The 25,410-nt window shown below is 43.0% G+C and overlaps 2 protein-coding genes across 15 annotated transcripts in view; one reads left to right on the forward strand and one right to left on the reverse strand.

Annotated features, from left to right (window-relative positions):
- The window catches only part of dync1i1a (dynein cytoplasmic 1 intermediate chain 1a), a 67,349-nt gene extending 65,821 nt beyond the window's left edge, over nt 1-1,528 (forward strand). For 8 of the 11 annotated variants that reach the window (XM_026155365.1, XM_026155368.1, XM_026155369.1 and 5 more), the window contains one exon: nt 684-1,453. In XM_026155365.1, coding sequence (XP_026011150.1) covers nt 684-794 — 111 coding nt within the window. In that variant the 3' untranslated portion in view covers nt 795-1,453. Of the gene's footprint in view, nt 1-683 lie in introns of all 11 variants that reach the window. The other 3 variants (XR_003270925.1, XM_026155366.1, XM_026155375.1) reach the window with 3 other exon arrangements.
- Nucleotides 1,522-25,410, reverse strand: part of slc25a13 (solute carrier family 25 member 13) — a 55,103-nt gene continuing 31,214 nt past the window's right edge. For all 4 annotated transcript variants that reach the window (XM_026155361.1, XM_026155362.1, XM_026155364.1 and 1 more), the window contains 9 exons: nt 24,123-24,207; nt 21,318-21,476; nt 18,971-19,023; nt 16,779-16,859; nt 12,304-12,444; nt 8,887-9,025; nt 3,559-3,717; nt 3,261-3,351; nt 1,522-2,512 (listed from right to left, as the gene is read on the reverse strand). In XM_026155361.1, the coding sequence (XP_026011146.1) occupies nt 2,326-2,512; nt 3,261-3,351; nt 3,559-3,717; nt 8,887-9,025; nt 12,304-12,444; nt 16,779-16,859; nt 18,971-19,023; nt 21,318-21,476; nt 24,123-24,207 (1,095 nt within the window). In that variant the 3' untranslated portion in view covers nt 1,522-2,325. The remainder of the gene's footprint in view (nt 2,513-3,260; nt 3,352-3,558; nt 3,718-8,886; nt 9,026-12,303; nt 12,445-16,778; nt 16,860-18,970; nt 19,024-21,317; nt 21,477-24,122; nt 24,208-25,410) is intronic.

The raw sequence follows: 25,410 nt of genomic DNA on the forward strand, positions 1-25,410 counted from the left end.
AAAAGCAAGGTTGCTGAGCTCGTGTGTCACGTTGTAGTTAAATTAAGCCCTGCATCAACTACGTCAATGTTTGTGGAGGAATTGGTTTCAGATCTGTGGGGTTGTGGGTGCAGGCTGAATGTGAGAAGTTAATGTGAACTGCTGTGTATTTGCAGAGCAATAGCTTTGTAAATTTTTTGCAGATGGCACCTGACAGCAAGTGGTTGCCGAGCTGGTTAAAGGTCGATCTGTGGTCATCTCTGGCTCCATCACAACCGATGAGCAGATGTCACCTGTCCAGTGTTAAAACAACTGAAGAGAATATGAAAGCTTCTCAGACACCGAAACACCGAACATCTGTTTACCATACTTACAGACACGCGGTTAAACTCTGGAAAATGATCACGGAGAACAACTGCTTTATCTCATGTTGCTTGTTCATGCTAAAAGTAATCTGCCAGGAATTTATGGGATTTTATGACATCGTTTTTCCTTGTGGAAAAATCTGGAACCGGGAGAAGCGTGGATTCTCTGTGGGAGTCCTCTATGTTGGCACGGCCGCTGTTCCAGCATCAGTACCAGGATCTGATGTCAGCACAGACAGATTTATTGCTCATTTCCTTCCGTTATTAAGTCATGCTGTGGTACCCGTATAGTGATGTACGCGATTTCCCTCACACCGTGTACCTGTGTGGTTTTTACAGCTTTCGGTGGCCCACACGGACGACTGGGCGCGCTTTGCCCGTACGCTGATGGAGATTCGTGCTAACCGTGCTGACGGCGAGGAGGAGGGGCCTATGGAGCTGGCTTCATAGAAAAGAAAGACTCCAAAACCAAAGTGGGCGGATCCAGAGACCTGGTGTGCTTCTGCTGGTGTCAATGTAGCATGTGCTTCTCACTCACTTTGGGTTTTGTTTCTCCACGTTTATGTTCCTCTCTTGTTTGTTTTTTATTGTACTTTTGCATTTCTAAAATCAAATTGTACCGATTTGTTGTTATTTATTCGTCCAACGACTTCAGGTGATGCGTCGCTTGCAACTCGTGAGCCTCCAGTATATAAAGAGCAGCAGTCTGTTAGCCTTATGGAGGTGTGTGTACTGTAACAATGCTTCGCACTACTGTAAAAAAATAATAATAATGGAGCAGGTTTCATAGACTAGTCATGTTTCGTTTCCATGTTCACTTTATGTTGTGCTTCTTTTTGTCTGTAGTAAGCCTGCATGCAACGCATTCCCAAATATTCCAGATGCAGAAATGTGGGGTTAACATGGAGCGAGGTTATCACACATGGAGCTGCTTTATGTCAGTGTTCGAGTCGATGCGTCAGAAGCTGAATCGAGTGGTCCTCTGTACTCAGTGACAGCTTCAACTGTATATTATTTAATGAACTGTGACGATTAATAAGAGGTATATTGTAATTCAGAGTGATTGCTGTTCAGCCTGCTAATGTTGACTATTAAAGCAGAGCCCAGGAGCCGCTGTGTTGCTTTCATTTCCACCTCCAACCAGGAAGTAGTACTGCAAATAAAACCTCCACCATACTTACTAATACAAGTGTCTCTTTACTCCGACCACACATGTTGCTGCCATACGTTCAGTAAGGCACAATTATTACACACCACATGTAGCTCCTACAGTCTCTGCACCGTACAAGTTTAAATACAGAGCCATGGCACACGCACTCCTTCATATATTTCCACATCTGCATACATTTAGACCTGAACCCAAACATCTTGACAGCGGTGAACATTATGTACGGTCACAACGTTAACGCCGCGCCTTTTACATTCAAAACTTCTTTCTCTGGTCGTATTCTTCTGGATTCATTCGACCATAAATCGACACACAGTTGAAAAGAGCAACTCAATCAAAACAGACGCACACATGAAAATATGTCTGGATTTCTAATATATACAGAAGTGCCACATTTACTGTATTTTTTGTGTGTAGCTGGTTTTATGATCATGTGATTAATGTGCTTTTGGTTATAAAGCAACACAAAAGGAAGACACTGGAAAAAGCTGCAACAGTAAGTAGCCACCGACATTTAAAGAAAGTGTTCAAGTGTATTTGTGCAAGCCCTTCTGCTGCTGTGTGCATACTGTGTACGAGTTTGGAGTGTAAACCTAACTAGTATAACACAACACTGTGAAACAAACACTGCGTGAGCCCTGTAGCAATTACACACTTTGCTAATCGGTGAGATCGCATATAGATGCTTTTATACAATAATTAGAACAAAATAACTTCAAATACTGTGAAAACTAAATGGACCTGATAGTTTCTCGGTGCTTTACGTATGAAAAACACTTCAGCTCCCCCCCTCAAACACACACCCGTGGAGGTTCAGGGGGTGCTCACGTTGGAAGGGGCCGCTGCCGTCGGCACCGTGTAGCGTGGGAGATGGAGTCCAAACTTGCTCTCGATGCCAGCGAATGTGGCCACGGCCAACCTGAAGCCTCCGATGTGGTCGGGGTTGGGCGCCGGCAGGCTGATCCGAGACTTGGGGGTGGGCTCGGAGCCAGCCGGCTTTCTGTGGTGTGTGGAGAGAGAGAGATGGAGGAGAAAGTGAGGGACATGATGAGAGAGAGAGAGGAGCAAAAAAAGAGGTAGAGACGAGGAGAACGGAGGGAACTGTTCAACAACATAAACACTGCAAACTGTTAACGCACAGGGGTTTTATTATCATCATTATTAAATCTTAAATTAATATTATCATTCGAAACGCTGTTCGCCACAGAAATAAACAATCTTAATAGAAAATCAAAAGCGGAACGGCTCAACGGTTCTCCCTGAGAGCAGAACTAAATCAAATCCCTCAAAGATTTCACGCCGTGCTCTGTGAATCGCTGCCAACACAGACAGCAAGAAAAGGATCTGCTCGGGTCCAAACCGCAGCGAGTTTTCACTGGATCTGCAGCTGATTTTGTGTCGCTGTGAGCGAGCGGGGAGAGAGGGCGCTACATGGAAAACGAATGAGCCGTCCGACCGATGCGTGCATGTGCATCGCGGTGTCTGCTGTCCATTAAAAGGAGGCAACCCAAGTTCCCCAACGGGGTTTAGAGTGAAGGAGTGAATTATTCTTGACAGTGACCTTCATGAGAGGAGGATGAGGCTCTTTGAGTCCCAGGAGTGGGGAAACGACACGCTGAGGTCAAATGGGTGCTAACAAAACTTGTGTATTTGAGGAAACTGTCAGAGGGACTGTGTGACATCACTGTGTGCTTGCATTCAGGAAGAAAAAGGCTTGTTATTGTTTCTGTGCGGTTGAAGATACTTACGGTCCTCCAAAGTCGATATAAAACCAGCGCTGCAGGAGTTCATAGGTCACCAGTGTCACCCCAAACTGAGGCGAAGAACGAAACACTCGAGCTGCAGTGGAGAAATGTGTTTATTTTAATTAATAAAGACGCAATTTACACAAACGCAGAACCAGATTGGTCAGTTGGTTTGGCCAAAATCATCTCTGAGACGCAAGGAGAGTGAAAGTGTCTGTTTATGCTTTATGTCTTATGATCAAATCAATGTAAATCTATTACAAGAATTGTGTTGTAATTGTGTTTGACTCCATGAGCGTACCTCCAGCTCCTTTCCAGAAAGCGCGGGGCCCCTCTTCTCTGAGAATCTTCCAGAAGCAGTCCATCAGGCCGCTGTAGGTGGTCTGGCCAGCACGCGCCGCCACCTGTAACCGTGTCTTGATCACGTCTGCCGGGGTCACCAGAGAGGCGGCCGGCATGCCTGCAGAAAGAACTCGAGAGCTTTCTAAAAGGTCGGAACGTGTTTGATTCTAAACAGAGCGCACAAAATCCAAAATCAGGCCCAAACAAATGAGATGATGTGCAGAAAGCAGCCATCAGCGATTTATTGAAATCTTGCATATCTTTGAAACCGCATCTCATCGAGTGGATTTTTAGCCGTCTTTGTTCCCCTTTCTGAAACACGTCATCTTGGATCTTTACCATCTTGCAGTATGTCTGCAGCATACATACACTATACACAAGTAGGGGCCAGCTCCTATCACTTCACCATCAACCAATCCAGGCCATTATTTAATCTCTACCTTTTTTCTTCCTTTCCTCTCTCTCCCACTTTTCCTACAGCCGTTTGAAAGAGGCCAGACAATGGACGGTAATGAGAGAAATGCACACTGTGCCCCGTGTGCCGCTCAAAGTGACTGGCTGACTGAAGGGAGTGACTGCAAGGCCCCCACTCCAGCCACTTCACTCATGAATGGGCCCAATCATTGATGGCTCGGTCATTACCATCAACTGCCCTCTTGACGATTTACTCTGACTTCTTGGTTTTTGTAACGGCAAAACGAGCTATTCAGCAAGCCTGATCAACTCGGCATTAGGTAGCCGACTGGCACCCAGTGGAGACTGACCACCTGCACTGAACTGAGGAGAGGAGCAGAGAGGAGAGGAGGGGAGCAGGCAAGACGTCTGAATACATATGTGTATATACATATCTACACACACATAAAACTGACTATCCTGAGACCTTTAATTCAGATAAAGGTAAACTTTAAACTTTTAAAATCATTTGACAGAATAAAAAGAGTCTTGATATACAGATGCTGAAACAGAACTTTATCCAAAATTTAAAAAAAGATAAACCATGATGACAGCATCTTTATCTCTACAAAATGTAATCAAACCAAATCCCCCACACAGTATGGGATCGACATGAAAATTGCATAGAAACAGCAGAGGTGTAGCTACAGGGGGCCCCAGCCCTCCCTGAAATTTTATTACCTGCTACTAGGGATGTTCAAGAAACCATACTGCCATGTTTTATGGAAAGAAAACAAAAACAAACAAAAAAATCATTGCAAATCAACTTTATAATGTTATATAATATAAAGTCTGCAAAGTTTAACTGTTTAAGCTTTGAAAAACATGACTGGTTTTATATTCACATTCACTAAATCCTGAAACCTGACCCCGAAAGGATCAGTGAGACACTGCTCTTCACTTTTACAGTCATAACTAGACTGGATTTTGAGAGCAGCTGAATCTTGTGCTTTACTTTGCAGCCATGTCTGCTAAAGCATTACTTCTGGAATTAGAAGAACACCCTGCTCCCAAACCAAATATCCCACTAGCTGTGATCTGGTTCTTGGTCCCTTCTGTGCCATCTCACTTAAAAAAGAAATCTGCAAGCATTAGAGACAGACAGAGCTCATGGGCTGCAAAACAACAACAAACGCAAAGAAGTGTTTTTGCGTAGCTGCACACATGAGCAACAGGATAAAGGACGTGAAGCAGGAAAACGAGAAAACTGCAGTGGACTTCTCTAACCTCAAGACCTGTGGCTGTGTGCCACTTATGTAAAACGGGAATGTTTCCAAGCTTTAAAAGTCACGAGAAAAATCATTATATTTGCAAGTGCTTTAGCTATCTACAGTAACTTGCTAACATATCTAACAACTGTGGGAGCTAAAAGAATCTCCTGACATAAAAACATGAATAATTTTCACCAACTAAAAGCAACTTTAGGCCTTAGTCGCATACTGTGTGCCTGACTGTTTTCTCTGTCTTTGTTTTGAGACAATGACGCCTCACACTTTCTCTTCACTTCCTTCCTCTGGAAGAATCTGCGTATTTTCCAAATATTTGAAATGATCTTCACCTTTTTTACTTAGTCTTAATGGCTCAGTCAGACTAGAGTAAAAATAAACCTTGGTTAGAAAAAGAAATTAGTTGTAGCAACCAGCTGACTGCAAGAGAAGACAGGTTGGAGGCAACCTGTCTCCAAACCATCGCAGCCTGACTCAGACTGACTGCAGTCACTCTCAGGTAGATGGGCAAATGTTTGCAAATAACTGCTGCCAGATTGCCAACAACACGCTGCAATCAATCTGAGTCAGTCTGGGTTGATAAGTGCAAATCATCTGCACTGTGTCTCTTTGCAGTAGGGGGCTCAAGCCAACTGGTTGCAAACAAATTTGTAAATTTCTGTTTTAATTCTCTGAGGTTCTGGGTGGAGTCTGAATGTAATTAGTCGGTGTGCCTTTATATGTAAGCAGACAGCAACAGATTTGCTAATTTTGCTACATTTGTCACAGTTAATTGCCGTATTATCACAGAGAGACAACCTGCCAACTTGACTCCAATCAAGTGCAAACTGAGAGCAGGCTGTCTTATCGATGTTGATGCACCAAAGTGGCTTTTGAGACAGCGCTGACTGTGAGCGGTTGCTGACCTGGTGTCCAAAGCAAGGTTCAAGTAAAACATTCAATTTTCTGCCGGGAAACAATTAATATTCCCGCCATATTTCACAGTGACAAAACAAGCGAGTGGATATTTCTTACACCCCCACAGCTCGGCCAAAAATCCCCTCCCTCCAATATTTATCCCATTCGGAGCTAACGCGAGCTGGAGATGTCCACGCTACATTCTTCACAGACCAGAGTAATGCCTAGCTAAATAATGCTGTACAAACTGAGCGTGTAATTCAATTTCCTGTGCTGACTGTAAAACACTAATTGCCAGAATGCTGCAACCGCTGATAAATATATGTGAAAGAAGGATGATAAATGCGTCAAAGCAATGAAAAAAATAAAGAAGTCATGAGGCTCGTTTCAGTCTGTGAGCCGTGGCTGCCAGTCTTGCGGTGAGAAAGTAAAAGTTGGAAGCGAGGCAGGATTTATGATTTTTTTCCATGTTGCCTTGCATCAAAAAGAGAGTGCTGCTGACACATCTGAGGATTCAAAATAAATAGTCAGCCGTTCATGCCAATGCTGTAAAGCTTTTGAACTTGGCAGAGCTGTTATTAAGGATAAATCAAATATTTAAGCCTTTCTTTGGTTAAATCATCTTTTTATGCAATGGATAAAGCTCTTAAATCATAACTGATTGTTTTGCTGTTCCAGTTCTCCTACAGGCAGGACGGGACTGTTCACCCTGCTTCTTTAACAGAGCAGTACGCGCGACCATCTTTGTGCATGTGCATGCGTGTACAGTATATGACGACTGGAAAGCCTTCATCCCGGCCCGGTTGGCTGGCAACCGAGGCGCTTCCCTACAGCACAGCTCCAGAAACCCCAGTCCCCAATCACTGAGCTCTAATTAGCAGCTACCGCCATGGAGCCTGCGGTCAAAGGCTGCCTGGCTCCCAAACTCCGAGCTCTGCTACTGTTACTGCGGGCTCGCGGACGTCTGAAGCAAGAGCAGAGCGAAACCTGCTCTCGCACTTTGTTCGAAACGGCCAAAGATTTTATTTCATAAATGTCAGGGCTGTGCACGTCGCATCGGGGGCAAAGCTTTTAGCCTTTCGGGCTCGCTTGGAATGGTCAGTCACTTTATAAGCCAAAGCACTGGTTTTCAAGCCAGGGGCAAACACTAAAAGGCTAAGCTATTAAAATGCAACATGGGACTGTGTAGACTAAACAAATGACCTGCAGAGAACTTGCATAAAACATACCATCTGAGATCCAAACAGTAATGGGTAATGGCAGGTAATAAAAATGTATGCTGTACTGTAACATGGCCGGTTATAATGGTGGTGTAACAAGGGGCGATCCAACAGTGCTGTTTTACAACTTTACAGAAACTGCAGTACATATTTATACAATATAAATATATACACTCACCAGCCAATTTATTAGGTACACTTACATAGCCATTTTCTAGATTCCCACACACACAGCACTTTAGCTGCACACCCTCACACTCTGATGCACACAATGATGGCTGCCATCTTGCCCGTGGATACCTCAACACGCACAGTAATCTGCCTGAGTGTACTTTCACCTCCTGGAGGACCCAGGGGTCAAACCACTGACCTTACGTTAAGTAGATGACTCTACGGCTTAGAGTCAACAAGGTGCTGGAAATAGTTTCACCACATCCCAAAGGTGCCCTGGTGGCTCGAGATCTGGTGGCTGTGGAGGTCATTTGAGTACAGTGAACTCACTGCAATGTTCAATAAACCAGTTTGAGATGATCTGAGCTTTGTGACATGGTGTGTTATCCTGCTGGAAGCAGCCTGAGAATATGTATGTACACTGTAGTTGTAAAGTGATAGGATCGCTCAGGTAGGCTGTGGTGTTTAAACAACGCTGAACTGCCACTAAGGCGACTAAGATGTGCCAAAAATATTCCCCACACTATTAAATCAACACCAGCAGCACGGACTGTTAGAAAGCTGCATAGATCCATGCTTTCATGCTGCTTATGCCAAATTCTGACCCTACAGTCTGAATGTCATAACAGAAATCAAAGCTCATCAAACCAGGCAACCTTTTTTGAATCATATAGCATACACGTGTGTATGTGTGTAATATGTAATCACATTGTATATTGTCCTCTGATAGGAGTGGCACACAGTGTGGTTATTTATCTGCATACTTTGAGTTGTCGTCACATTCCTATCAGCTGAAAACTGTCTGTCCCTCCTCCTTTGACCTCTGACATCAACAAGAAATTTTCACCCAGACAACTGACGCTCACTGGATATTTACTCTTTTTCAGACCATTCTCTGTAAAAGAGAGGGCTGTGTGAGAAAATCCCTGCAGATCAACAGTTTCTGAAACACTAATGCTCAATCTGAACTTCAGCAGGTCATCTTGACCATTTTTACATGTGTGCATGCATAAAATGTGTGCCAGTAAGTGCTTACTATGCAATACATATACATATAGATGCAGATCTGTTTGGAGGTACACCACATGTGCAGGGGTCAGACATTAGACACTCTTCATTTGACAGTGGTAGACAGTGATTAAAATATATTAAAATGCACATACAGCAAAAGCACATATAAAATCAATGCTTTCTATTTTAATTCAAGCACTCTAGCCTCTGATCTTATATACAAACTACTTTTTACCTCTAAATTTTATACTAGTTTGTCCTTCCTTTTATTTTGAAGTGTAAAGGCTCCAGGGGATGGACGTACTTTACCTGCCAGAGCTCCGGCAAACAGCATCCTGGCTGGCCCTATTCTTCCATCCTCCTCAGTGAGGTAAGCCTTGGTGTGGGCGTAGCAAGGGAAGTAGATAGCCGAGAAGGGGATGTCCCGCAGAAAACAAGCCTTGGAACCCTAAAAAGAAAGTTAGCGAGATACTTTGGGTCAAAACACCGGGTTAAAAGTTGAGCTCCCAGAAGGAAAAAACAAAGACAAGAATAAACACAAAGGGGAGCAAAGAAAGATTAATGAAGCTCAGGGGATTTAAACCTTGATTTCTGGCTGAGTTCTCTGAAAATAAATTGCAATTTCAAGCCACAAAATTAAACAATCTGTTCCTGAATCACATATCCAAGCATCAACTGATGTTACCACCGTTTAAGCTACTTCCAAAAGACCCCTGCAACTCATGAGGCAGAATGAAATGTGGGCCGAAAACATGGCAGAAAAATCATGTCTCTCCATATGCAAACGATCAGTGCTCTCAGCGGCAGGTGAGGGGGCGGCTCCAAACGCAAAGCTATGAAAAAGAAAAAAAAAACCAAAGCAGAGGAAGGCAGACTGGCTGGCGAAGATGGATCCTTGTCTGCGACTGTAAACAGCACTATATCATCAAGCCTATAGAGTTTCCTGCTGTACTTTAAACCTGCTGGCTCACTGCCAGCTTTTTGACACAGCAGCTACAGTCAACAGAAGGCATTTAAAGACCTCGCCAGAGTCTCCCTGTTTTGGACAGGCTTCATTTAACTCCCATGGGATAATCCTTTGGTTCCTCCCTGACACATACACACATACATACAGAGGATTGGCAGATACCTGGGCTATCTCTTTCCCTCTTTTTCTCCTCTGGCACTGCTTGTTTGCCTGTCCCTCCTGGCCGAGGCCCATGTGGCTGCTGAAAGCCTCGAGATCCTATCGAGGCAGGACAGACAAGCAGCGTCACAGGGACTGGGGATGAGAAGTTTGAAAAGCAGGTTTAAGGTGTTCAGTTGGGTAATGCACTGGTGGACCAGAGACAATGAGCCGCTTTACAGTAGTCCTTTAATACAGAGGTGAAAATTAAATGATTATTTTAATACAAAAATAGAGCCCGACCAGTATATGGATCAACAGATTATCGGTTGATATCATCAGTATTATCGATAAAGGTATTTACAACAAGTGATAAATAGAATTTTTTTTTAAAAAAGACGAGGAAATAACACCATCCAACAATTTAACGATGCTGCATAGTTTCTCCATCAGGGGGCACTCTACAACTTTCCTGTTGACAACACACATGAGCACACAAACTTGTTGTAACCATAAAGGAACTTTATTTTTAAATTCAAGTGTCATAATATTTTAGTGCTGACTACACCTAACAAATTTCAGGGAAACAGGATTTTGAAATCTCCAAATATCAGTCCTAAAAATCTGATATCGGTCAGATTCTAACACGAAATCCAAAGCTCTTACGTTACTTGCAGGTAACGTGATATACAGTAACTTCACATACATGAAACATTATCTGGTTCGATATCCCTACAGTGACAGCTTCTCCCACGGATGAATGGTGGCGCTAGAGCGTTAGTAACCATACCAACTGGTAGCTCCACCAGCTGAGGGTGAGCATCAGGATAATTACCCTGACAAAGGCAGCTCTGTGCCTGGGTGCAGCCCCTCCGGAGCCAGCCCGTCTGGGGCTTGCAGGCTGGAGCGCGTCTCCTCCCCACCTCTCCTCCAGCACCACCATCGCCGCCAACACTGCTACTGCTTTCTCAATGCACTTTGTCTCCTCTCTGTGCACCGGGAGACGAATGCAATTAAGTATGTGCACGAGCATGAACACATACATGCACTGGCACTGCTAACACAGCGTTTGGCGGCATTTTCACAAACAGGTGAATGGAGACAGCAGCTATGTGTGAACACACACCTCACGGTCATAAATTACCACCCAAACACGGTGACAGGTAGACAGCGACGTGAGGAGGCTCCACGGTCTTTTACAGCCTCGTTAACAGAACCCAAAGGTTTGTTTGCAAGTTGCCACAGCAGCAGACGCATGGACCAATCACTAAATAAATAAAAGGAATATTAAAGTAATAGTCTAGTGCAATAAATAATCAGCAGACATATCTGAAAAATAGTTTACTACCTGGAATTTAAGGACAGACATGCTGCCACACACCAAAACAAAAAAAAGTGTCATCTTATTTAAGTAAAACATGACTAATTAATGTAACCACAGGTATTAGATTGACATTTTCACAGTTGATTGCGTTTACAGTTGAGGTAGAATCTCTCCCACCAAGCTCCATTAGGACTTATTTATGTAACTCAATTAGACATGCTCTGTTTCACCCCCGGGACTAATGTCCCTGTCAAGCCAGTTAAGCTGCTAATGTTAGCGTTAGCCACAGCTCATTCACTGGCTCCCCCCAGCTCTTTCTGCTAACATCTCACTGCTTCAAACAGACCAGGGTTAGAAGTCCAAATATTTACAGGAATAGTAATTATTGAAAAAACAGGACATACTCTTTGTAATACAACAAAGATTGCTAAATTAGCAACAAGTTATATGCTCAAATAGTACACTATAATTTTTAGCCTTGCGCCACTGAAAAATACCAATTATGGCAATTAAGGTTAAATACAGCTTTTAGCATAAATTGTGCCGTTTGTGGTTCTCAAACAGACCACAATGAATTGTCAAATTAAATGATAGCTGATGTGGGGTAAGGTAATGCGTATAATTGAACAACAGTTAATAGAAAAATCACATATGATTTAGTCACAACATTATTAAGGAACAATAGATTGTTGTGAAGTTGCAAGGCCAATCAAAAGAGAAAAGACAATCTAGGAGCAAAGAAAAACAAATCAGCCCGAGTTTCTGTCTCTTTCAACTGCATCTGAAGACGTACGAGTTTTAAATTAAAAAAACAAAAAGCTGAATATCATCCCTTCTCTGTCTTGGGAATGATCTCGTGTCTTGTGTTATAATGAACTTACAGATCATTTCTCTAGTCTACACACCGGCAAGTTTGAGTGCGACAGACTGACATAAAACCGGGACTTTCAGATTCTCCTCCCGAGCTAACAGATCACTGTACACACATACTGTAGGCAGCTCCAGTGTGTCCAGTCCACACAAACTACACCGTGACCTTAAATGGGTCCTCAGCAACATTCACTTGAGGGCTTTGAAGAGCTTACTGCAGTAAAGAATTTACACCAGAAATCTCATGGAAACTTTTCATAGACAAAGACCCATGTAAGAATATTTTGATCATTTACACCTTAGTGTGGACCTGAATTAATGACCCTAATCTTAAGTATATATATTTTTAAAAAGCTCCATATGAGGACCATCAAACAAAATATATACTAACTACACCTTCACCTCTCATCACAGAAGTCTTTCCCACCTTGTAAAGCCCAAAGAAGCCCAGGTCCCTGATGACCGACAGAGCGCTGACCCTCGGCCCCGTGGTGATCTCTCCTGCCACCTGCAGACGGATCTTTACTATCTCCAGAGGGTTTGTGAAGATCACCTGGGATCCTCCAGCCTGGAGGAACACATAAAAAACACAAACAAAGCGAACTTCAGAAAAAGGGAAACCCTCACTTTAATCGCTGCAAATTAAACCCAATTTCAATGACGGCTTTGTCTGTGCTTTAACGTGAGAATTCAAGTGTAGCGCCAGATCCACTTAAGCGATTTCATTTCAACATAACGTGCTGAAATAAAAATCATTATGAGACAAAACTGCTACAATTATCTGGCTTATGATGTAATTTTAGCAATGTTGCAGCCTCAGCAACCAACTTCAAAACAAACACGGAGAGAGGAGGAGAGTACCAGGAATATCCAGCTGATGCACGCGAGTCTGTCAGCTGTTTGTCTTCATCACCCAGACCCTGCGGGGACTCCGACCTCTCTTTTTCTCCCTAACCTCTCTTTTCACATCATCCTCCAAACCTGTACTTGTGATGGTGGGCGGGGGGGGGCACCACCACAGCAAGTTCAGGCTGGTTTCTGTGTCTTTTTGTGGTCAGCAGTGCTTTTAAGTGTATAAGAGGTAGCTGCTGTGAAGGAGTTGGGGCAAGACAAATGGTTAGCTGTGCAGTGGGGGGAGCATGGCGGCCTTTCCAGGACGCTTCGAGACACTGGGAAATGGAGACAAGATTTTTATTTCTTTTCCTTTTTACCCCCTTTCACCAATTCTCCCCGTTTCTTTCTTTGACCTGCTCTCAAAATGATCTCTCTCATCTTGTCCAATATCGTCCGCCTCTGCCAACGGTTGCCAGTGGTTACCGAATCTACACGCAAAAGGGCGGCACATCGCAATTAGATAGCAATCGGTTGCCATGGCGCCACTTCTGTCTTAAATAGGCCTGGTCTGTTTGTTGTTGTTTCTCTCCCTTTCTCCCCCTCCTTCGTTTTGCATCGTTATGAATGATGGATTGTGCTCGTCACCTCTTGCCTTACGGGAAGCTGCAATCTGCAAACGTGAGCACCGTTTTTTGCTTTGAGTCCCCCGGCTTTAAGCATTACCACGTACTACTTAAGAGGAGGGAGGGAGGGAGGACAGACAGAGAGATTATAATCGTCTCATTGAAGGTGTGTGTGCAGCTGCTTTTTTTAAACAACACAAAGAATAATGGGCTACAGCTTCCCTTCCAGACCAAGAGAGCGAGAGAGAGAGGGCTGTGAATAGCAAGAGGGCTGCTGCATCTCACAGCTAACTCTTTATGACTTGTTTTATGGAAATAACCTAGTTGATTACATGCTGGCTAATAGCGCAAGCATTAAGAGGCTATTGGCCCCGGCCCTTAGCAGTGCTGGCTGCTTCAATTGGATTCAAATGAGACTGGAGATGGAGGAGATAGAGATGTTGTTTATTCGAAATGGGTAAACAACAACACTGTTCAGAGAGATGAGCTGACAATTAGATCTGACAACATGAGATAAAAAGGAGTGGTTGAGGGGTTTTTTTGGTGCTGTTGAACCACCCCAGAGTCCTGCATAACTCTGGAGGGCATGCGGAGAAGGAAAAAAAGAGTGAAATGCACAGAAAATAGCGAGTCAGACAAATAAACAAAAGGTGCTAATGAGAGAGAGAAGAGGAGCAGTCAAAACAAGAGAAGTGAAGGAAAGGTCGAGACTGAGGCAGAGAGGTTGAGGGTTGTGATTATGGAGTGACAGCGTCGGCAGTCCTCTGATGATTCCCAGGTAATTACAAGGCAAGGTGATCCTCGGAAACCTGGGACGTCAGCACCTTATGCACGGATCGCAGCTCCTTGGCCGTGTGTGTGCTGGAAAAGGAGCTTAGTAAAAGTTTGAGGACCCGCCCACCATCAACCCTACACACGTATGCCGACCACGCACTTACACAGGAGATTAGCACCAGCTAAAACCCCCCCACAAAAACACAAAAAGAAAAAAAAAGAAAAAAATGTAACCACAGTCTATAAATGATAATCACAGCTTCATTTGTTGCCGTGGCGTGCGCATGTTAGATTCACTGATAATGTTTTCATAACTCATGTCAGGCCTGAATAAGAAACTCATTAAAAACCACAAACGCAAACTGTAACACATTCACAATGAATGGGAACAAACAACCCCGCTCCTCCGGTCAGCAATGACCCAGCAAGTATTTCGTGTAACTTAAGTCCTGAAACGCAGGCCAGTTACTGCCAGATAAGCATCCACCCAGCTCGGTAAACGGAGCATGCCATTCTTACCAAATAATCATTAGAAACTGGCAAACCCGCACCGGAGCTTAATGGTGCTGAGCCGCAGGTTTAAGGACAGAAAAGAGGAGGAGGAGGAGGAGGAGAAGGAGCGTGAGAGGTGAGAAGAGAAAGAAAAGGGACCTAAAAACCAACACTTTGGGGCAGATAAAGATAAAGATACTGACATATGAAAAGTTTTCTTCGCAGAAAGCAAACATATCTTCTCTTTTTCTTTCTCGCTTCTCCTTTTTTTCATCTTTACAGACTGTGAATCTGAGGCCGACATCGTGGTCCAAACCAACACTTTCACAGCTACCAAATGATATAAACAGATTTCATGTGCTGTGGCTGGAGCCTCGCTAAAACAGGGTTCAGGGAGGTTTGACGTCTGTGTGTGAGTGTGAGAGCGTGTGTGTGTGTGAGGGCAAAACGGAAAAGTGAGGACACTTTTTCACCCCTCTTCAAAGAAAAGTTTGAGGGTTTGGACTCGTTTTTTAGGGTTAAGATTAGGTTCAGCGCTATGTTAAAGTTGGGGTAACGAACTGATTTGTTAAGGTTAGCGTAAGGGGCTAGGGAAGGCAACTGGTCCTCATAAAGATAGCCATACATGTGTGTGTAAGTGTCTGTGTGTGTGAGTGTGCATGTGTGTAGATAAAGTGGCAGGCAGAGTGCAGTGCCAGCACTAACACCGGGGCCTCAGCCAGGATGAAAGGAGCTGTCACGACGGCTCACGGAGGAAAAGAGGAAAAATCCATCCATCCACACTCCTCTCCTCTACATTTATCCTCCTCCCCTCTCTCTGCGACTTTTATGGTTCTGCTTTTAAATTCATACGAGTTATTATTATTATTATTATTTTTTAAAGGCAGCCACTATTCTTCACACCCAGGACACCACAGAGCATGTCCTAAGTATATTTACTTTGCTGTATGTTTTCCATTTCTCTCTCTCACAAAAGAAAATCGCCATCCAGAATGTAAGTTACAGCAAATGTAGTGTGCCATAACATTTCTTAAACATATTCCCAGAACTAATAAGGTCAATTGAATGTGCCTGAGTGGAGCTAAACCCATAATGACTTGTGTATCCTGAAATACTTTGCTTTAGTGATCGACATCAAAAGAGGGTTCAATGAAAGACCTTCTTTCATTTGGCCTGGCTAAAGCTGCCAGCCTTGTAGGACCGAGTGTGTGTGTAAGAAAGAGTGTGTGTGTGTGTGTGTGTGTGTGTGTGTGTGTGTGTGTGTGTGTGTGTGTACATGCATTGGGGGGTAAGTAGGGTGGGGCAGGGGTTAGACTTTGACAGGTCAGTGATCAAAACCCATGATTGGAGGGGGAGCAGGTAACAAACTGAGTAAGGGGGGACTCAGGTATCAGCAGCTGTCAATCTTTGTGTGTGTGTGTGTGTGCTTGTAGTACTCCTCATGCACACACACCTCTCTGAGCATGCACAGTGTGTGTGTGTTTGCTCTTTCGAGTGTACAGGTTCCATCAACAAATAGCAACCCCTGGACTCCAAAACAAGTCCATGTCTGTCTGCTCAACTGTCAGCATAGTTAAGACATGCATGCCGACTCAATACTGCACACACTGCCTGAGTGCTGTGCAGCATCACTCCAACACAGTGCACTCTGGAAAGGCAGAGGGTGCACACCGAAATATGTAATTTGACTGTATTTGATTATGCTCATAATATTTTCTTAAAAATGACTCGGCCTTTTGTGTCTTTTCAGTAAAAAGGGAGTAAAAAGCTCTTTCGTGTGTTTTTATTTCTGCAACAGCAACGAAAAAAAGAGTCAGTACAGAAAAGAGCAGGCATCAGTGGCAGCGATTTAGTCAGATCATAAAAGAATGAGCTATGGTCGATGTGGGATGCAAAGCAGCTGTAAGCAGACTAAAGCAACTATATGCAAATTGCTAATTGGATGTGCAAAATGGTCAGCTGAGGCATCAGATGGCAGCTTTTAATAGTTTTTGATATGTTCAAAGGCTGTATCACATGGTGTGTGCACATTCCCAGGTGAGCTACCAAAGCTCAAACAGCTCCTTGATAAAACACCCAAAATCTGTTCAAGCAGTTGCATCTGACCTTCACTTAACCAACAAACAAAGGCGTTCTCACATAGAAATACAACAAATGTAACAGCTGTCTATAAACTTACACATCCACCAGCCAGAATCTCAGCGGCAAGCGGGACTGTACCATCCTTCTGTCTGGTCTTTCCACGCACAAAATCATTCACCTAGAGACACAAAATGTATGGTTTAGAACATAAGCAATAATCAGCGGACACAGTTGTAGCCATATGTTTTTAGACGGTGACAATGAGTTTGTCAAGTTGCCTCTATACATGACCACAGTGGTTTATAAATCAAACAGTCAACATGTAATAAAAGTCCTGACTTTCAGCTTTAATTCATAGGGTTAATCCAAAAATTAACCATTTTTTTGGATTAACTGATCAGTTTTGCAGCGTTTGGCTGAACTTGAGCAGAGAGTACCGCCCTGTACACTTCACCATTCATCCTGCTGCTTCTATCAGCAGTCACTTCATCTGTCAACACAAGTGACCGACTCCAATGGCCATGCCACAACATTGCCTTCATCGTGTTTTATAGACGATATCTTATGCTTTGGACTATGAGCTTTTTTAACATAATGATGGCCTCCCTCCCTCTTTGGACCTCATACTGGGTGTTTTAGTGAACTACTACCAAATACAAGTTCAACACTTGAAATCAACTCTAGGGATGGGTACCGGTGTCCGGTGCCATGATGGCACCGGTTCTGACATAAACGGTAGTAACCAGACCGAAAAGCAGCGCAAATTTCGGTGCTTTATTTCGGTGCTTTTTTTTCCTGAGCTGTGATACACTTCTAGCCAATCATTTTACGTTTCCGAGGATAGTAGGCGGGTCCAGGTACGTACGTTCTTTTAGAGCAGACCTACAGATTAAAAATGCCCAAGGCGAAGCGGTCAAAAGTCTGGTTGTACTTCACAGCAAAATATGCAAACTCAGCAGCCTGCAACAAGTGCTTTAAGCTGATACTGTGATACTGTCAAAGGAGGTAACACCTCAAATCCGATGAAACACCTGGCGACGCATAGCGTTTTTTTTTAAAAGCCCAGAAATGCGCCGTATGATAGCTTGCTGCGAGACCTCACACCGAGCACATCTACTGCGGGTGGGTTGCCAGTTATCGGACCCAGAGTTAGCAACATCCCCCAGAAACACGAAGAGGAGAGTCCTGGTCCCTAGCCCTGTCAGTGTAGCAGAAATGATGACGGATGATGATGGCAGCAGCAGCCGTTCTTCTCTGCGTGAGTAGCTTAATGTTGTTCGTGTGTAATTTACGTTGAGTAGGCTAACCATGTTATTACATTAATGCATGTAAGGTGAACTAGCAAACATCATCATAGCTACATGCGGCTGTCTTCTTGTTTGATGGCAGATACTCCCTTCACCCTGGCCAAAAAGGCTAAAATGACCAAAGAAAAAGTGGAAAACAGTTAAACATGAGAGGTTTTTGGACAAAGTTTGTGTTTTTTCCATTGTTTAAGCACTGCTTCCAGCCAAGAGTGATACCATATATCCCCCATAGCTGCAGAAAAGGCTAACATTGTTATCTTTTTACAAAGAAAACAGCTGAACATGAGAGGTTTGTGGACCAATTTTGTGTTCTCCATTCTTTAAGCACCGGTTTGAGCACCGGCACCGTTTCAAAAGTACCGATTTGGCACCGGTATCGGATAGAACCTAAACGATACCTATCCCTAATCAACTCTACTTAATTTGTCATGAAATATTGAGGGAGCAGACCTCAACTAGTCCTTGTCAGTCAACTGATTTGTAAATAAAATCTGAAACAGTGAAACTTCTCCAGTTACTTTTCAACTTCTGAAAATGAGGAGTATGTATAAAAATGACTGCAATTCCTGAACAGTTTAAACAACATTTCGTTAAAATCCTTGAATTAAAGCCGAATGTCTGTACTTTTTACATCTTGCTTGATTTGAAATCCACCGTGATCGTGTACAGAAAGTGTCTCACTCTCCAAATACTTATGGACCTAAATGTACTGACACATGCTTCAATGATGGTGTATGCCACTTAGCGTACCACAAATGTTACACTGCATGCTGTAAATGCTCCTCTGACTGACAGTTTACAAATGCAGAAAAACAGGAAGGTTAAGGAAGTAGCTGTGTTTGTAACTATTTATCTAATTGTTTGCTTCATAAAACAATCTAAAACTCATACAATAATTTAAAGGGATTAAAGACCCTCGTGAATCTCTGCCTGAGTGAATCTGAGTGCATGTGTCTGCACGGGCTCTAACACAGTTACTTACTGTGAGCTTTATGGCTTTCTCGGGCGCCACACCCAGTAGCTGTGGTACCAGACCTATCATTAGGAAACGACAAGATGATTAGAAAAAAAGACTGCCGTGGTACCCCCACTCTCACACACACACACATACATATATATATACATATACCACTTCCCCACGTTCCACATCAATGTGTGGCTTCCCGCTGCATGCGCCCGACCGTGCAAGATCCCCCAGAAGCTAATGAAATCTATTGATGTGGAGTGTGGGGACATCAGAGTAGAAAAAAGACAGCGAGATAGAGAGAAGAGGATGAAGGGGCAAAGAGAAAATGAAGTGAGCGAAACTGCTTCCCAGAATAGGAAAAAAAGGGCAGTGTAGCAATCAAAGCCACCAAAAGTTTACGCAGACCTCAATTACAACCCAGAGTCGGGTAAAAATAAACAAAAATAATCACAACGGAGCACAATGAAACTTGGCCCCCTACCCAGTCCCAAGGCACGAATCACTCACGCTCAACCATTTGTTCAAAGTAGCACTCGCACTTCATAATCGAGTCCTTTGTGTGTAGTGAGGCCAAACATACACACACAAACAACCACACACACAATCATATACCCAATTTGGAAGTTGCAAGTTTTGGCTAGCCTGAAAAAGAGAAAAATCAGCAGACATGTGTTCATGAAAACAAAATATACACAACAGGTTTGTTATTGAATATTTGGTCTTGCCATCGTGTTTCTTTCGTGTGCTGTCCCAGCATCGCATCGTAAAGCAGTTTTGGGCCGTTAATTCCCTTCTCTTCCTTCTGAAGAATGTTTCAACAGAGATGGCCCTTTCAACTTACATTACATAACTACAGTTTAGGTGCCAGGATACCTGTCTCGCCTTCTACCTGGAGCCAGACCTGTCTGCGTCTGTCACTTCACTCTTCATAGCCTTTGTTTCCCACAGAAATTCAAGCATTCAAGTTTCCTCTCACGAAACCTAGTTCTGTCAATCAAAATCGTAGGATTTTTTTTTTAAAGCCCCACCGTCATTCCAGGAGACCTCTTTTCAATCCTCCTTTAATCTGACCCCAACAATGCAGACACTCTAACCGCAGTTTCTGAAGGCAGGGCAGGTAGTCATTACTGGTGTCGTGCCCTGGTATGTACGTACCTGCATGCCCAAGTAGTCCCCTGCATGCCTACGTACTTGTGTGTCTGTAATGTGTTTGCACCGGTGTGTAGGTCTAGACGTGCGACATCACTACATCGTGACACAGGCCTCAAGGTATGTGGCTTTGCGTGTGACGTTCATTGTGCTGCTCTGAAAGTCCCCAGCCAGCCGGTAATCACTTCAAAGAAGCCAGGTCAACAGAGAGGTGAACTCACACCGCCCTCCTGTCCACCCTACACTTTTCTTCTCTCATCTTCTCTCGATTCCCTTCTCTTTCATTGTTCCTACTACTCGATTCTTCTTTGTACTCCCTCATCTCAGCCCCTCCTTTACTTTAAAAACCTGTTTTGTAGATTTGACCGCCAGTGAGTTGTTTTCCCTGAAAACCTATAGTTTTGAGGAAGGATTCGATTTACTTTAGTGTTGACTAAATGTAAAGAGCTGTTTGTTAAAACCACATAAAGTTTTATTTAAAATACTGATAAAAGTTATGTGGAAAGTGCCTGTGATACATTTTAGTGAATGCATATGAGAGATTCTCAACAAAGGAGCAACTTCCTGAGATGAAAAATGAAGCCAAAAATTGTAATTTCCAGCTGGCTCCAAAAACAAGTCAATCTTCATAGACTTGCATGAAAAAATACCCACCTTAACAGTATTAAAACACATGAACAAAACAATAAAAACCAGATTTGGGATGAATGTTGCACAGTGCAGGTCGGTGTTGGATTAATCCCGACTCCTCTAGTCTGCATAAAATACTGAACCCTGCGCCCCCCCCAACGCAGCCATCAGAGTGTGTCGGTATGTGAATGTCAGGATCATTTTTGTGAGGTTTTGATATTTTTTTGGTCTATTACACTTTCAGTACTTACAGTAGTTCATGGATGTTTATTGTCATCAAAGAAATCATCCAAATATGCTAACTTCTGGCTCTAAAAGAAAAACGGGGGTCAAAATGCTAACTTTGAGGCTTCAAAATGTCGAGTCCAATAACCACTGTGTCATGCCATCTTTTATAGTCTGTAGCCTTTAACATCTGACTCACCCCCACAGCTTCTGTCAGAAACCTTCTCAACATTTAGTTTCAAACTCTCAGGATTTCTGTAACTTTGGTTCAATATTAAGTTCGTGTCTTTGTTTGTGTATATGTCGAGTATGAATAAATGACACTGGAGGTTCGCGTGTTCTCTACATGTATGCTGACCTCGGTAAAGTCCGAAGAAGCCCTCGTAGCGCACCACCTTCTTGAAGCAGTCGAAGCTGTTCTTGTACATGAGCTCTCCCACCAGTGACCCGCTGCTCCTCTGGTTCTGCATGCGTGTCTTCACCAGATCAATGGGGTACACTGCTGTTGCACCCACAGCTGCAGAGAGCGAGACACGTTTATTTAGATGCTGAGTGTTTTTATGAAACAGATTTTTTATTTACAGTAGGTCTTATGACCACTACTGTTTCTCTCCCCATGGAAAACTGAGTGACTCACAATAACATGCTATCACGATCATCCACAATACCTATTATTCCATGGCACATATTCCAAGACAATAAGGAATTATGTATTTACACTCACCGACCACTTCATTAGGTACACCTGTTCGAATGTTAATACATTAATGCAAACATGAGAAGAATTTAATCCTGTACACAGACTTGGTGAATGGGGAAGGAAGGTGATTTAACTGACTTTGAGTGTAGCATGGGTGTTGATGCCGGACGTGCTGGTCAGAGTGTTTCACAAATTGGAATTGTTAAAGTGGATCTCTAGTGTTTACAGAGAATGGTCAGAAAATGAGAAAATCTCTAGTGAGTGGCATTTCTATGAACTAAAATGCCTTGTTGATACCAGAGGTAATAGGAGAATGGCGAGACTGCTGATAGGTAACAGTAACAAACAAGGTATGCAGAAGAGCATCTCTGAATGCACAACATGTCCAGCCTTGAAGCAGATGGACTGCAGGAGCAGAAGACCACACCAGGTATCGATTCTGTGAGCAAAGGAGAGGAATTCACACAGGCTCATCAAAGTTGGACAATAGAAGATTGGAAAAGTGTTGCCGGCTCCAATAAGTCTCGATTTCTGCTGTAGCATTTAGATGTTGGATTTAGAATTTGCTGTAAACAACATGACACCATGGATCAATCCTGACGTGTTGTAATATTTCAGGGTGCTGGTGGTGGTTTAATAGTCTGGGGGACATTTTCTTGGCACACTTTGGGCCCCTTTAGTACCAGTTGAGCACGGCCTCCCCATCCACCTCAATCCAATAGGGCACTTTTACAATGTGAGGGGAACAGAAGATCCACATCATGAACAGCAACTGTGTGATGCTGTCATGTCAAAATCTCTGAGGAATGTTTGCAGCAGCTTGCTGAATCTGTGCCATGAAGAATTAAGGCAGTTTTGAAAGCAAAAAGGGGGACAACGCAGTACTTGCTAGGTGTACCCAAATGATGTAGCCGGTGAGTGCATTTGCAGCACTGTGTAGACCACCTGCATCTTTTAATATATATGTTTTTAATTTTTGGTTCTAGTATATTGGTAATAGTCTCAAGAGTTGCAATACAATATTTTTCCCCACTTTACTTACCTTAACCAGCATCTGTAACCCTTTCCTGTGTTTCACAACATCAAAAGGAAACACTGATAAAGTGCTACACACATAGGCTAACATATGTTTATATAACTCATGAGGAATAACTTGTACAAAGTGTAACTACAGACACAGACTAGTTTGTTTCCAAGTACAAAAATATAGTGGCTTTCATTGAGACTACAGTAATTATTAAGTAGAAAGACCTGTGATCTGTTTTAACAGCATAGTCTCTAAAATAATCTCAGTAAAGAACACGCAGAGCCTCATACATGTATACAAAAAGATTAAGTGGTGCATACAAATTTTTTTAAGCAAAATTGTCTCAATCACCAGTGAGCTTGGAAGACTGGAGGGAAGTTCATAAATGAATTCATAAAAGGCTCGCTGTAAAACAGACTAGAAAAGACTTGCTTGACTTAACAAATATCATGTTTTAATCTTAATGATAGTGTTTAAATAAATGTCATGTCATAACTGAAAGTTGTGCACAAAAGAGTGGAACAGGTGATCTTATAAAGAAGTTGTGGCTTATATCAGTAATCAAAATCTCACTATCAAACGTTATATTTCACTTAGCAATTTAATAAAGCCGACAAAAATCTTTTTCAGTACCGTCTCTGCTCATTTTTATTATTGGGGGGGGGGGGGGGGGGGGGGGATTAAAAGAACAAAACTACCTGCACTGTCAGATCCCACTATAGAAAGGTGGAAAAAATGTTTTGGTAATTTGTGTGAAATGACCCTTTAAGAGCAGAGACGGAGGAGGAGGAGGAGGAGGAAGGGGAAGTCTTTGGGAATAATGTTAATAAAGATGTGTTGTGAGTTGTAGTGTCTTCAGCCTGTCACGCGGACACAAACAAAAAGAACCGACCCAAGGCGACAGGCTTAATTAGAGAGAGACCGAGAAAGAAGAAGAAGGGATGATGGACCCATACCTCCTTATTAAGCTGTCTCCCTTGGGAAAGGAGGAGGAGGAGAAGGGAGGAATGAAGGAAGGGAGGAGGAAAAACAGTGGGGTGTCTGGAGCCAAACACAAGACCTGGGCACCACCCTTCACCCCCACCGTCACGTCTGTCTTCTCATCACTCACAAAGGTACAAAAGAACGCACAAGAGGGTTTTCCCATGGCACCCAGAGAGGCATGAGACAGGACAGAGCTAGACTGAGCGAGTGTAGGAGACAGAGACTGAGCGAGAACAAGGAAGAGAGGGAACACTTCTCTTTAAGCAGGAGAGTGACTGTTGCTCTTGTAAGGAAAGGGCAATAGAGGGGCCATTGTCCATTCTCTCTCACCCTTTTCTTATGAGGACAGCACAGGGCGGGGGGTGGTAGGTAGGCAGGCAAGCAGGTAGGTGGATGGATGGGTGGGTGGTGGGGTGAAGGTATGTAGGGAGCCAATGGGGCGTGACTCTTACCCCCTGCTACTGAGCCAAGAGCGAATCTGTAGATCGACTCTGTCACCTGGATAAGGATGGGGCGGGAGCCGTCGCTGCCCGAGTGCTGCCCGTGCGCAGGAGAAGAGACAATTAAGACGTTAGTAAGGACGTGAGACAGGAGCTGAAGATGAGAGCTTGCAGTACATACACCTGACAGGACAGCACACTTTAATCCTGATTCTTGTAAAACCCTGTATGCCACGCACCTATTTCCACCCAGAATCCAACGCTAGTAAATCCGTCTGACAGTCTAGCACAGTTACATTTGTATACAGTACAACATTCATTTAATAAAATAATGCTCAGGAGAAATAGAAATGGATGAGCAGAACGTCATTAATTCTAATCAAAGATATTAAGTCTCATCCTAATAATGTTTTTGTATTTTTCTGATATTAATTGTTTAGATTATGATAAAGGTGAAAAACTTGTCAAACTTTAACTGGAGGATGTTTAGCTTTAAACAAATAAAATTACAAGCATGATTATCAAAAAAATTACTTGCCAAGCATAATTTGTTGAACTGATGTCATGCTGCGCAAAAGTCTTGAGGAAAAGTCACCCTTGATTTTGTTCCATTTTGTTTCCATTGGGACTTTCTTGTAATTTTTAAAGTTCTTTTAGCTGTAGTTCTCCGGGCTCTCAAAAGTTTTTCTTTGGACAATTGTTGCTTTTTCACTCATTTTCAGTCCAGGCCTTGTACCTGACATTTTTCAGAGGAATCTTTTGTGTTTGTTAAGCCGCTAAACTCTGACCTATGGATCAATCAAATACAAAAAAGGCACCTATCTGTGAGCATGAGCCGGTGCTGTGTCCACACATAACAGATAACTTAGCAAAGAACCAATTTTAAATTGTATCTTTAGCAGCTTGTAACAACATATATTTTCTTTCCTTTTTTAAAATTTAAATATGCCGAATTACACAAGAACTGGACTGAAAATCAGTGGCAACCCAAATTAGCACGGCTTCATTTTTCAGCATGATAATGATCCCAATGCACTAAAACCATACCTGGAAATAAAAACACACATTGCTGCTCTATTCCCATCTTCTGGACCTGAAAACAGGGTATGATCTTTGGTTTCATTCTATCATACATAAGAGAAACTTGTGAAAATGTTGATGCCTGTCTGAGAAAAGTGTATAAAGTGTGTAGTGAGGGGTTTAATAGCCTTAAAACATCTATAATAATTGTAAAAAATACAGTTTGCTACTTTGCGGATTTCACCTATTGCGGGTTATTTTTAGAACGTAACACCTGTGA

The sequence above is a fragment of the Astatotilapia calliptera genome, chromosome 22 (assembly GCF_900246225.1).
Source record: "Astatotilapia calliptera chromosome 22, fAstCal1.2, whole genome shotgun sequence".
NCBI classification, from domain to species: domain Eukaryota; kingdom Metazoa; phylum Chordata; class Actinopteri; order Cichliformes; family Cichlidae; genus Astatotilapia; species Astatotilapia calliptera.